This window comes from Dipodomys ordii, unplaced genomic scaffold (genome assembly GCF_000151885.1).
Source record: "Dipodomys ordii isolate 6190 unplaced genomic scaffold, Dord_2.0 Scaffold21, whole genome shotgun sequence".
In the NCBI taxonomy this organism is placed as follows: Eukaryota; Metazoa; Chordata; class Mammalia; order Rodentia; family Heteromyidae; genus Dipodomys; species Dipodomys ordii.
This window is the reverse complement of record NW_012267237.1, coordinates 3,351,789-3,365,958: the sequence shown is the minus strand read 5'-3', so window position 1 is coordinate 3,365,958 and position 14,170 is coordinate 3,351,789. Positions and strand designations below refer to the sequence as shown.

At 46.8% G+C, this 14,170-nt stretch overlaps 1 protein-coding gene across 1 annotated transcript in view; it reads right to left on the bottom strand.

Moving 5' to 3' along the window:
* Positions 1 to 14,170, bottom strand: part of Adamts16 (ADAM metallopeptidase with thrombospondin type 1 motif, 16) — a 99,799-nt gene that overhangs the window by 59,575 nt on the left and 26,054 nt on the right. Inside the window, exons 4-8 of the mRNA XM_013013835.1 lie at positions 13,254 to 13,518; positions 10,070 to 10,269; positions 8,442 to 8,525; positions 6,230 to 6,389; positions 4,174 to 4,279 (exon numbers count right to left, since the gene is read on the bottom strand). Coding sequence (XP_012869289.1) covers positions 4,174 to 4,279; positions 6,230 to 6,389; positions 8,442 to 8,525; positions 10,070 to 10,269; positions 13,254 to 13,518 — 815 coding nt within the window. The remainder of the gene's footprint in view (positions 1 to 4,173; positions 4,280 to 6,229; positions 6,390 to 8,441; positions 8,526 to 10,069; positions 10,270 to 13,253; positions 13,519 to 14,170) is intronic.

Genomic DNA, 14,170 nt, shown 5'->3' with positions numbered 1-14,170 from the left:
ACTTCCGGCTTTTTTCTTTTTTGCTTATGTGGTGCTGAGGAATCGAACCCAGGGCCTCAGGCATGCAAGGCAAGTGCTCTACCACTGAGCCACCTTCCCCGCCCCCAGAGAACATTTTTTTAACTCATCACTAGTAACATACCAAGTCAGGAACTGGCAAGCGGTTTTAGAATACACATGGATTATTTCAGGATGTTCTCTGTGGTGAAGGAAATTAGATTCCCTTTCAAGGAGCAATGGACCGATATCACCTGGATACCTGGGGTAATGTTGGTGACCTCAGGTAGGAAGAGATGCCCAGAGCCTGCGGCAGGCTTCCTGGGAGCCATGGCTAAACGGCCACCTCAGATGGATGCTAAGATGGAGTCACGGGTAAGGCGGGAGTCAGGGGGCCGCCAGGAGAAGTTGGCAGGAGACAGCAGGGGCTGCGGAGATGGCTGTGCCACTCAAGAGCTGTTTGATCTTGGCTGAACTGTTCAAGCTACTCAGCCTCAGCGTCCTCATGAAAAAAGGGAGATGAATAATAAAAGCCTCTCAAGAAACTGTACAAAAAATAACACAACTTGGCTGTGTAAGTTCATAAAGGAAAATTCAGAGTATCTCTTTCCTTGATGGAAATATGATCATGATCACATCAGCCAGCAAGCAGAACTCATTCACACATGGGTGTGCTTGTGTGTGGCTGGTGTAGGGGAAGGGCTGGCCGGAAGCAAGCTCTAATACTTTTCAACACGGAAACAAACACTCTTGAGAGGAAGGAAAATAGATACATATGGAGATCTGATGGTGTGAGCCCAGGATCCCTGGAGGACAGTGACAGAAGCAGCCCGGACAGAGGTCCAGAGAGCTTGCTCTCATAGTCAAGGTCCCTGAGTGCCTGCTCCCCCTGGCGGAAGTATCCAGACTGAGGACAGAGCAAAGCCTGCGCTGGGGGACTGCAAACACTGGGTCAGCATCCCACGTCATCTGGAAATCCACGTGAGTGGAGTGGAGCTGTCACCTCGCAGGTTGAGGTGTCCACCTGCTTCTTTGAAAACCTCCCTAGTCCCTGGGCAGTGTCTTACAATGCTCCACCTGCTTTATCTGACCCTGTCTGAAGAGCATGGATCTTTTTATAAAACCCTACAGAGCCCCTGGCAGGCAGAAAGTGAATAAGTCAACCAACTCAGGGGAAGATAAGGGTTGTAAGGGTAAGTCAGGAATAGCTGAAGCACAGGCAGATGTTCGGACAGAGACTGCTGTTCTGAAATGATAACCTTCGCACCTGCACGTAGTGCTGGCTGTGCCCTGTGGCTGGACAGATGAGGAACCCAGGTGATAGCCGGTACGTGATGCTCCCTGCTGGCTGTCGGGCACAGGAGTGCTGGGCTGTGTCTGCTGTCTGAGCCCCAGGGCTCTGCCTAGCGCAAGGCCTGGCTTCCCAGAGCAGATCAGAACTTTCCATTGACTTCTCACCCAATGACAGTCTCCCAAAGGTGCAGCTCAGTGGAACACTGGTGGCTCACCCTATAATCCTACTTACTCATATCTGAGGATCCTGGCTCAAAGCCAGCCTGGCAGGAAGGTCTGTGAGGCTCTTATTTCCAACTGGAAGCAGAGCTACAGCTCAAGTGGAAGGGCATCAGCCTTGAGCACAAAAGTCCAGGCCCTGAGTTCAAGCCCTGGAAGTGGTACACACACACACACACACACACACACACACACACACACACAGAGTGTGTGCATCTCAGTCCTTGGTGTATCTGTGCCAATTCTTCAAATCCTACATCTAGCAAATGCATTCTGTGTATGGGGATTTCCTTGGATGACTGGTGCAGTCGCAGCCTGCCTGTGCCTGTGCATTGTGGAGAATACACACCTGAATTCTAGCTCCAGCCCGATCACCATTCCAACACCCATCCCAGCCCTGTCCTTGACACTGTCTTCTGCTTTTCAGCCAGATTACCCAGAATAAAATACAAGATGTTTAAAATGAAAATAGTTAAATGTAGTTGAAGGAACTGAAATGTCCTTGAGTTGAAGGTCAGGAGTCTGTACTTCCCGGTGTGGCAGATGCTCCTCCGTCGGGGCCAGGAGTAACAATCTGCCTTTGAAGCAGGATCTCTAGTGATTTTCATAATAAAAGTCCTAACAGATGGGAGCTTAAAGGACTTTTTCATTCCTAAGAATCAGAACTCGAAAATTTTACTTTGCTTGCTGCTCATTGCTCCGGCTGCTCATTCTCATACACTGGCAGTGCACGTGGCCCGTCGCTCAGGAAAAGCAGCCTAAGGGCTCGGGCTAGGTGTAGGCTTCTCCGAGTTTGAGTTCCAGAAACTTTTCTAAAAGTAGTTTGTAACAAACAAGTACAGCTGTGGTCACTGGTGCTCCTCCGGGAACCCGGTGGAGCGTGCAGACGCCCCCTGTGCTCCCGTGTGACCCGGGCGACCACGTGCACGTGGTCTCCTCAGCGCCTCAGCTCTCTGTCTCTTGCACAGCACCCTCTACACATGGGGTTCAGGAAGGACCCTGTACTATCTAGAGGTCAAATCTGCTAACAAAGGGCACTCACTGTCGGGACAGGCAGCTCCTGGATTAACGTCATATACATTCCTACTTTCAAATGAAAGTACTTCCCCCTTGTTTGGAGGAAATTCTTTTACAATAAGCCCAGTGTGAATGAGGAAAGGCAATATTAGTAACTGGCTTCTGAATAAATGCAAAGCTAGTTTGGGCTATCTGGAGTTTGTCTTTGGTTGTGTTTCCTGCCTGCAAAGGTTAGCATGACAGCCATATCTCAATGGCTTATCAAATGCTGACAGGGGCATTTGGTGCCTTAAACAGTTCTTGACTTGATTGTTTAATTAAATTCAGGTATGGTTCAGAGGACACCAAGAGCTTCGTGTCATTACAATAATGAAAGTTTTTGAAGTTTAAATGTAGCACACTATTAAGAATACAATTTTGATTTAGTTGAAAGCCTTGTAAAGTGTATGTACAATTTTCTGAGCAATGAAGTAGTCAATCATTATCTACAAGGATCAGTACTGGGTTCACAGTCCATTACCGGGAGGCCCAAGCCTCCTGGGCCTCCACGAGACTTCAGAGTAAAGGCTCACGCAGGCACACATCTGCATGCACACAGACTCGCGGTGCATGCATGTGTTTGTACACACACACACACACACACACATACACACATGGAGAGTAATACCTGGAAACGGACAAGGTGACTTCAGTCTGTGACCACTATCCCTTTTCCCATGAAGGACGGTGAAACTGGTTTTTCAAAACAAATCATTTAAAGGAATTTTAAATTCCTATTGCCAGCTAAACTGTATTGAGAGTAAAACAGAGACAGAAAGAATTGGATTTCAAGTCCAGGACCAACAGACCGGAAATCACTTTCATCACGACTGCTGGCCTTTGTGGTCATCTGGACTCCTGCAGAGAGGCCAGGCCTGCTGGGGCAGCAGCAAGACCTTCGTGTTTATTTTAATATTCAATGACTCCAGGCAAGGTGGTACAGGGATCCACTGGCCTATGAGCTCTTATCTAATGACAAGTATGAATGCAGACGTTGTCTTATACGGAGAGGATGCCAGTGACTTCGCCTCCTTGCTGGGACCTGGGTTCCTGGGGGATGGGGCGTTCCAGTGGAGCGGGCAGGCTGGGGCCTAGCACTTGCCCCTCCAGCTGAGCCTCTGGGCTGGAGGCTCAGCTTGATGCTGCCTCCTTTGATGATCAGCCACGATGAAATCAGAGGCAGAAGATGGAAAAGCCCTATGAGGCCATCTTCAGTCAGTATACACGTTCTCTAACTATGCTCTCCTACCTGTCAAGAGCAGTTCCTCTATAAATCACACACACATGGACACACACACACACACACACACACACACACACAGACACGCACGTGGACATAAACTCAATTCCCATAACCACTCATACCCGATGGCTGGCTACTGTCTGTCCTCAACCATTTGGAGAACGAGAATGATCAACAGGTCAGTCACATGACAGAGGAGCAGAAACAGAAAGAACCATTCCCCGCCCTAGATGTGAAGAGCAATGGGAGGGAACCTTGGGAGGGAGGGAAGGGTAAGTTTGCACCCTGGGATGGCTTTGGAATATGTCCAAAAGACAAGAGCCCCAGGCTCCACCTGCCCCGCCCCCACCTGGGGATGGACTTACTTATGGCCAGATTCGTGGGCGATGGTGAAGGCCAGTCCCAGCCCCGTGTCTTCGTTAATGGTACAGCTGCGGTATTTACTACACATCCCACTGATAGGTGCAAATCCTGTGCGACATTAACATTAAAAGAATATAGAACAATATAACAACATAAATCATAGCAAGCTTATTTTCTGTCCTGGAAAATAAAAACAAAATATGAGCTATGCCGTGGTAGGATGCACCAGATGGTGTGGGAGGGGGACCCATGTAGGAAGGGGATTCATGATTCTGGGCGAGGGTCCTGACCCAACAGGACACGCACTGAACATGATGGGTAACATCTTCCTTCTATGATCATGTCCTCTCCTGCCCCAGAGGAAGAGTCTGTAGAGAATGGGTGGGTGGAGAGCTCCCCAAGACTGTCTCAATTCACACTTGTCATGATGAGGATTTGTCATGTTCACAGATATGATTTACTGTGCTGAAAGGGTACAGAGCAAAGCCAGCCATGCATAAAGGCACATGGAGTCTGGAGAGACCAGATGTGAGCAGCGCTGGCATGCCCACAGCCTCAGAAATGGGATAGGAGAGCACATGACTTGTCTCCCTGGGGTGTCTGGAATTTGGGGTGCAGGGATTTTGAGGTCTGGTCCACCACACACACCCTTCCACATTCCAGAAGGAAGTCAGGTGCGAAGCAAGAGCCATTTTATTTGAGCAGTGTAGGCACAGGTGCCACTGTGATCAGTTAAAGTCCCGAGAACTACCCTTAAATCCCAGTCTCCTGAGGCCAGCGGAGGCCTGATCTAGTCCCCTGAGAACTACCCTTAAATCCCAGTCTCCTGAGGCCAGCAGAAGTCTGATCTAGTCCCCAGTCCTCTTTAAGGACAGGAATGAGGCCGCTATGCAATCTCGGTCCTGAAAAACAGAACCAACCTCTATGAGATTAGGTATTATCTAAAAGTGTTTGTAATAAGACGTCTTCCTCTCAGATAATTTGCAGAAAAAAATAGAGTGTCCTTCGGGGTCCCAATGAGAAGCACAATGGTTATTACAATAGCCATTTGGAAGAATATCGAAGTGCTGCCCTGAAACACCAAAATATGGCTTCATGATGAATACTGAGAAAGTTACAGAGAAAAGGGTAATATATATATATATATATATATATATATATATATATATATATATTTTTTTTTTTTTTTGGTCAGTCGTAGGGCTTGAACTCTGGGCTTGGGTGCTGTCCCTGTGCTCTTCAGCTAAAGGCAAGCGCTCTACTGCTTGAGCCACAGCGCCACTTCCGGTTTTTGAGGGGTTTATTGGAGATAAGAGTCTCACAGACTTTCCTGCCCAGGCTGGCTTTGAACCGGGATCCTCAGATCTCAGCCTCCTGAGTAGCTAGGATTACAGGCATGAGCCACCAGCGCCCAGCAGGAATATAATATTATTGCAGTATATCTACCAATATCTGTAAATGGAGTATTTGTGTCACATTTTTGTGTGGCATCTGACAAATGGTAGGAGAAATGAATGGAAATATTTCCTATTGCCAATGAGAAAGAAAATCTTGACTCTATGAGGAACTTTTTGTTCCATAGCTATTCTTTTTTTTTTTTTTTGTCTGTCATGGGGCTTGAACTCAGGGCTGGGGCACTGTCCCTGTACCCTTTTTCTCAAGGCTAGCACACTTCCACTTTGAACCACAGCACCACTTCTGGTTTTCTGGTGGTTAATTGGAGATAGGAACTATCAATCCTGCCTTGTAAGTAGCTAAGACCACAGACTTGAGCCACCAGTGCCTGGCTCCATAAATATTCCCCATGAATAAAAGCATACTTTTATATTTAGATAAAGTTTGTGTAGAAAGCGAGACTATTTCTTACAAATGTACTTAGTAGAAACTACTGGTTAGGGATATGGAACAGAACAAAATACTCAGTATACTATACTCTCATGCCACTCTCCAAGCACACACACATGCACACTTGCATGCACGCACATGCACACGTGCCCCATGCACACACCTGCAAACCCTATGCACCATCCATCACACTACACCACTAGAGAACCTTACCCAACGTGTCACAGGGCTCATTCTTCCATGAACATATATCCAAACCGGTCAGTAAGATGGCGTGATCGTGGCGAGTTCCATCTTTTCCCATGAGTCCAGATTGCCACTGGCAGAAACTACTTAAAGTGCGGTCTGCATGGTGACTTATCACCAGTCCTGGCTGTATGGGAAAGGCAAAGCCCAAAGAACATGGAGAGAAAACATGTTGTAAGGTTGTGCCTCATAAACTTTGATTTCAAGTACATAGGTGCATCTGTACCTAGACAGGTGCATAAACTAATACATGGGTTTCAGGGAGTAAAATTCAAAGGTGGGTGTGGTACATAAACCTGTGCTTATGATAATAAACATGCATACGTGAAAATGGAACTAGGTAGGTGGAGAGGGCGGGCGGGCTTGGGAGGGCTGGGGGATGATGAAATGGCTGGCACTGATCAAGATGCAGCTACTCAAAAGCTGACAGGTTGAATGGAAGCCTCTTTGTACAATTACTTAAGGATAATTTTTAAAAATAAGGGAAATAAATAAACCTGTCTGGGCTCAATTTAGTTTGTGAACTTTTCTGTACAGAGTCAATCAGAATGTATCCGACTACTATTGTGAGTGCATACTTAATGACTCATGAAGTAGAAGATAAACACATGAATTATTGGCATTCGGTAGCGTGCAACAGACCTTACTCAAGGATACAAAGTGACAAAGCAATGTCTGTGTGGCTTTGTGCATGCACACACATAACACACCTAGCCAGTGATCCGTTCACATGAGAACCAAACTGAGCAAGGGCCCAAGTGATCCCTCTTCTAATATTTCTTAATGCAGCATTAGCAACTTTCTTGTAGCTGCAGCGTGTTCCTGTGAAGCAATAGGTGGATTTGTAATGCTGCATTTCTGGAAGAGGAACTCCAACGAAGAGGAACAAGACTGAGGGTATTCACTGAGCGAAGAGTGAACCATCAGAGTGAAGACCATGTGAACTCATGGGAATGGAGAAGTTGGAGGGTAGCAAAAATTCCCTTTTATAAGTCCATTATAGTTTCCAGAGTGTGGCCAGAGATCATTAAGTTAAACACCTCAATTTCAGCATAGCATCTTGTCAAAAAAATTCACTGCTGTGTCTTTCAGTCCTGAAATGTATTTTCTCTTTAAATTGTGATTTTGTTTTCCCACAGTCAAATGCTCTAACCAGGCACATGCCGATGCCCCTCAGCAGGCCATTTCCAGAGCAACTGCATTAATTAAAGTTAACACAGGTGTATGATCAAACGATAACCTCGCTGGTTCTTTGCTGCTTGGATGAATTCCCAGGTGAAAACGTTTTAATACAAGGAATAATTAACCTGTCACCTGAGAAGCCCTGTGCGGTCAGCTGCTCCCTGCAGCTCCGACCTCACAGACACACAAAAGACAATGGGGCTGGGGCCGAATCCTCCCTGACCAGTCAGGCTGGATTCAGCCCAGTGTGCACCCTGCTGCCTGCACCCCACCCTGCACAGCAAAGAGGGGCAGCCTCTACATCTCGGGAGTCACGACCAGGTGCCTCTGAAAGAATTCGTGCCTGATGAGCAAGGAAACCGGGACCCATAGCGAATTCTGAAGGCATCATCACAGGCGAGAGAACACGGGTTGCCTAACTTGGGTCCGGTACCCACTCTCCTGAAGAGTCAGTGAGCAGCTTAAGGAGAACAGAAACCAGACCCTTGTATGACTAAGAACGCTGCCCAGTGCTCGCTGTGAACCGAGCCGCACCTGTGTAGGCCCAGGTGTGGGATGTCACCTGCAAGCTCTAATCTGCAGTTAGAAAGCAGGAAGAGAGCTCTGCTTAGCCTCCCAGGATGGCTGCTAGAATGCAAATCCAGCACTGAAGGGAGAGAGTGCTATTGCGTCCAACTCTGGAGTCAGAGGCAGCCGAGAGAAGCAAGGCAGGGCCACACAACCCACGGGCTAAAGTGGCTGTTCTATTTTTCCCCCTAGCGGGTAAAGTGTATTCCTTACTATCCATGCACAAAGAATGACAAGAAAAAACACACGTGAAAGAGATGGAAAGAAGCTTCTTCTAAGTACAGAATATTGAACACTTCCTACTCTACAGGAAGGAGAAAACACAATAATGATCTAAATACACACAGGGAGCATATAAAGCCGAAAGAATTACTTTGCACATATTCTTCCTGGGAACAAACAAGACCAACTGATTCCAAAAATGGAATACCTGTTCGTCTTCTAGAAGAATGAGCCCTACAATGGCTATGTTGATGTTTCCTCCTATGGTCCCATCCTTGAACAAGGCGGACACCTGAAACAGACAGAAAAGCAGCATCAGCTCCAGACAGATCAGCCCTGTGGTAGCCAGAGTCATACCAAGACTCCAAGCCCTCGATTTGCAGTGACAGCGGTGTTAATTGTCTTATATATCCAGGCAGTCACAAAGACCTGACTCCCAATTGTTGAAGCCTTATTTTGGCTACTTGGAAGTAAAAGCTGAAGTCTGAAGTAAGTGTGGGAAGGATTCCCTTGACATCAAACACTAATGAGACAATTGATTACAGAACCTGATTATTCAGTGTCCTAGTGGGAGTTGAAGGAGATGGGGTCATCTATCTATCCACCCACCCATCCATCCATCCATCCATCCATCCATCCATCCATCCATCCATCCACCCATCCATCCATCCATCCATCCACTTACCTACCTATCATGTATCTATTTATCCAAGCAGGGTTTCTCTATTTAACTTAGTCTGGCCTTGAACTCATGATCCTCCTGTTCCTGTTTCTGAAGTGCTGGGATTTTAGGGCTGAGTAACCAGGCCAGACTGGGAGCATTCTTTAACTCATAATGGTGATATGCACCTAGGGAGCATGCTCAAGCTCTCCTGGCAAGGATTCCCACAAGCACAAGAGGACAGTCTAGAATAAGACCATGTGAACACAAGAAAGAAAGAAGAGAGAATGCCACAGGAAGAAAACACAAGGAAAGCGAGATCGAGAGGTCGGGCGGGTGCAGCCATGGGACTGTTGGCCAGAGTGAGCAGGGTGAGGACCTGAGACACTGCGACTGCCACCAATGCGACATTTGGCCCAGAAATAGAGACAGGACAAAACCCCAGAGTCAAGGCGGGCATAGCCGCAGACCTGAGGCGCAAAAGCCTCACCCCAGGGCCGCTCCACGTCCCCACTCCCCCGGGACCCTGGGGTTCAGTCCATCAAAAGCAATTTTGGCATATAGCAGCTTCAGGAAAAGACACATCTGGGGCACCATGCCTACGGAGGTGGAACTTAGACCGTTCGAACAAATACGGTCATTCCTCTACTCTGACTCGTACGTCTCTCTCTTACTAGGACGACGCTGGGTTTGATCTGCAGGGCTCTGGACTGCAGCCCCAGGCAGTGGGGTCTCATCTGTCCTCTCAGCTCCCCAATAATTACCACAGCTGCAGCCAAAGACAGCCTTCATCCGGGAGGATATTTTTCAATTTCAGCACTGATCACCTGCGCCTTAGCACTCCTCGAGGGGAGGGGTGGACGTGTCTGTGTGGTCCTCCCCATCACTTACACTGACAAAGGAGCAGACGTACCGCACTCCATCTCAACCTTCTCCTAGAGGGTTCTAGCACACACACTATCCATGAACTCAAAACACCCGACAGGACAGATTGCAGAGACCCATTATTTCCCCCCTTTGTTATTCTAAAGTTCTGAGTACATCTTTGGATTGGACCACAGTAAAACTAAGAGTTGAGACAGGAAACGTTTCTTCCATGAGGGACACAGGTGCACCGGGATGGAGTGCAGGCGTGGCGCAGCCTGGCGTGCGTGTGGGGTGCGGGGCCCGCCTACCATGTTGAGCACGGTGAGGACGTAGGTGGTGATGTTCCCATGGCCGTGGTTCCGCATCATCCTGTTGTCCACCACCACCAGCGTCTCCACATTCAGCTCGTCCTTTTGAGGGGACTTGAGGGGAGAGCGCTTGTGCCTCAGGCCCGGCTGGTACTCGTCAGGTAAGATGAACAGGTCTTCTGAGGGAGGCTGGGGCATGTCTGTGAGGGGACGAATTAAAGAAAATATCATCACTCCAAAACCAAGGTGGTGGCGCGTGCCTGCAATCTGAAACCCAGCTCCAGGACAGCAGAAGCAACAGGACCATGACACATGCCAGCGTGGGCTGCGCAGTGACGATCTATCTGCATCTCTCTCTCTGTAGACAGATACCTCTGCGTATCTACATCTATACTTATAAATACAGATACAGATAGACAATGAATGTAAAGATAGAGGGCAGTAAATAGATACACGGACACGTGGACAGCTACACAGATAGATGTACAGATAGATGATTTATACCAGATAAATACATAGCTGATAGATAATTAGATACAAAGATAGATAATTAAAAAGTTTGGAAATGAGGGAGTGGGTAATACAGTTAAAAAAGAAATGTACTTATTACCATAAATGTGTAACTGTAACCCCTCTGTATATCACCTTTGCAATAAAATGTTTTTTAAAAAAGTTTGTCATGTAAAACATTAAATACAGTTGTATAATGCAGTTATCAGGGTCACCATTGCTGCAATTTTCTGTAATATTATTTTGTTGTGATTTAGAACAAGATAGGAAACTCTTCCGTGGTAAGTCCTAATAACTGGAAATACAATATCCAAATATACAAACACAGGATTTATGGAACAGGGTTCTTCAATAGAATAGCGACAAAGCAATATGATTAAAAGTTAAATGGAAAGGTGCTGTCTTGCATTTTTCCCTTCTAAAGACTTTTGGTGATTCTTTTTCAAGTTGATGCCATGCATGGACACAAAGCTGGTTTGCCAATATTGTTTCCAGTGTGTTACAAACTTCTTACAGCATATACACTCAGTGAGGATTTCATTTCTCAGAAAGTACCATGCATACTTACCTAGAAAACAGCACATTCTGCCCTTGTGAGGTAATTCCTTTGTAAGATTTTTTTTTGTATTTAAACCCATTTATATCACATTAAAGCAACCAGACTTAGTGGATACCAGAGAAAATGATTTAGAGTTGTTGCGTGGGAAAGCAAATCCTACACAACCCCACACTGCCAATCACCTATGAATCACACTGAGCAGATGCTATTTGTCTGACTGACAGTCACAGCCAGGGTATTTTATTTCTCATACAGCTGGGGTATCTCTAATCCAAAAATCTAAATTCCAAACCTATCCAGAATCCAATCACTTTGAGCGCTGACTTGAAGTCCTGAGTGAAAAATTCCACGCTTTCTCTCTTACAAGAAACCCTAGTTGAAACACAAGTACCCTGACAACATTATATAAAACTGCCTTTGGGCAGTGCCTGTAATGTCTGTAGGAAGTATATGATTTTGAGTTTAACATTGAATCCTGTTCCCAATATATCGCACTAGGTTCATATTAAAAAAAATTTAAATTCCTACTCAATAGAATTCTTGAAAACTATCAGAACTGGTGACAATTCAAATATAAAGCAGTTCAGGTAGGAAGTATGTCACCTAAGGAATACCCAACTTGCACCTTTGACTTGGGTGAACCTCTGGGAGAATCACAATGGCACTAGCTATCTGCTCTCTTGATCCACATTCAGGCAATTTCTCCATAAACGCAAAATCCTCACTGCCACAAGCCTGTTTTTGTGTCCATCACGGAGAGTCCACCAGCCCCTTGGGGGGGGGGCGTCATGCAGGCAGAGAGAACAGATGTAGCCTGCTCTTTCTCCCTCCTTAAAAACATGGGCAAGGGTTCTGAAGTCTGGGTGGAGTGATCTGAGCGTCCCTGGACTTCCTTTCTGCAGATGGAGAAATGTGAGCAAGCTGAGGACAGGACACGGAAGAAGGAAGGACAGCACCAGGCCCTAGTGATGGCACAGGGGACAGGAGCTCTCGCTGTCACTACCCAGGGCTCTCACAAGCCCTCCAGAGCAGATGCTCACCGTCAGGATGGGGCTCAGAGCACAAAAGCATGTCAGTACCAGCCTGTGCCACCATCAGCTGAGGGGCAGAAGAAGCCTTCATCAGCCTGGGACTCAGTCAACCAACTTTAACAAATCTACCTGTCTCTGTGGAGCTTTTCCACAGACCGCTACTTCAGTGAGCACTGAGGACACACTTTTTGCCGGAGTGTCTGATAGAAAGGAGTGTTCTGAGAACAAACTTCTCCAAGGGGGACCAGCACCACCAAGAAGGTCCGAGCAAGTGGGACTGAGTTTTCTGTATTCATCTGAATGTGGCACAGGGCCTCTGTTTTATTTACAGGATGACCTGGGTTCTGATTCCCTGCGGGCACTGAGGATCTGAGAGTCCTTATCTGCTGAGGTGCCAAGTAACTCTCATCCATCCCTTTCATTGGCCAAGGTTTACAGCGGCCATAGCTTCAGGTCCGCCTCGGGAGGTGAGTCAAGAGGCCGCAGCCTTTGAGGATGGGTGTGGGGAAGCCCACATTCCAAGGGCCCATGTGAGGGTGTAGGAAGGTGAGAAGATTCCAGAAAGCTGTGGTTACTGAAGGTGAAGAGTTTCCACATAAAATGGAAATGACCGAGCCCCTCCTGCTCATGACAAAGAACAAGATTTCTACAAATCTGGGTGACAAATGTCAGGTAAAGTATACCCTGCATCGTCTGGCCTTTTGATGTCTTGATGTGGTGGATTGAAGCATATAAATATGTATATAGATAAATTACCTCAGCAGGAAAACTATATGGGGTTTTTTATAACTCTAAAACCTCAAAAATATAGAATTACTCAGTAAAAATACCAGAATTCCTTTGACAATATCTGGTAGACTCTATCTTTCTGAGACATGTGTCATTTAATCTGCCCAAGGAACAGTGCACTGTATAGTCATCTTCTGTGAGGAGCTGTCTACGGGAAACCGTCAGATAATGCTTCTCTGAATCACTGCTTGAGAGCAGTAGTGACAGGCAGACATGTTTTCAAGAAAATTAAAGTTTTCCTTGGTCACACAAAGACACAAATCGCTAAGCAGACAAAGGAATCGCCCTTACATACATTTCTTGCGTCTTCCGCAGAAGTGCTGCTTTTGTGGGGGCCTGTCGTCACGGAGGCTTTGGCTTGCCACCTCTCTCTTCCTGGCGACCATCAGGATCTCGTTGGCCTGGGGAGCCCGGGGAGCCCGGGGCTCTGTGGATCTCTTGTACAGCACGTGGGAGGGAGAGCAGGGGCCGGCCGGAGGACAACCACTGTGTGTCCCTGCAAGACTCGCAGGAAGTGGCTTCAGGAGATAGTCGGCTTCATCTGTCCTTATCATGCCTGACTGGAAAAGCAAAGAGTCAGAGGAAACAAAAGACACAGTCACACTCCAGCTGAGACCCGGCCAGTCCTCCGCTCCCATCTCATACACATGCTGCTCAGGCCAGCCTGAGCATGTGCAGGAAGGACTCACACACCTGGCTGAGACACAGGAAGGTTCCTATGCAGAGCTTCTGCCCTCTCTCCTGTGTCCCTGTGGACAACACTGCAGAGCAGAGCATTGACTCGGACGCCAGCTGGCAATACCCTGCACACAGCTCCGTTTCAACCCGAAACTGTGGGTGATTCAAGGAAACGTGCACAAACTTAGATGCTGGTTTTGGTAGAAAGTGCCAGAGAGAGAAAATTAGTATCCTAATGGCTCATTTTGCAAATTTCTATTGAAATGAATACAAAAACATTCAGAGAATGTGGTACTTTCCAGAAAAGTAAACTTAATAAAAATTATTCTAGAAGAAACCATTAAAGGACTTAGAGCATCAGAGGGAACTTTCTAAGTAAAGCATTGGGGGATAGGGGAAATAAGTGCTTTTATAAAACACTAAAACATTCGTATTTTATAAATCATTTATACTGCATGGAGAAAAGTCAAAAGCTTTCTCTCTGAGATCTGAAATAAACTAAGGCTGTCCCCTATCACCACCATTATCAACATA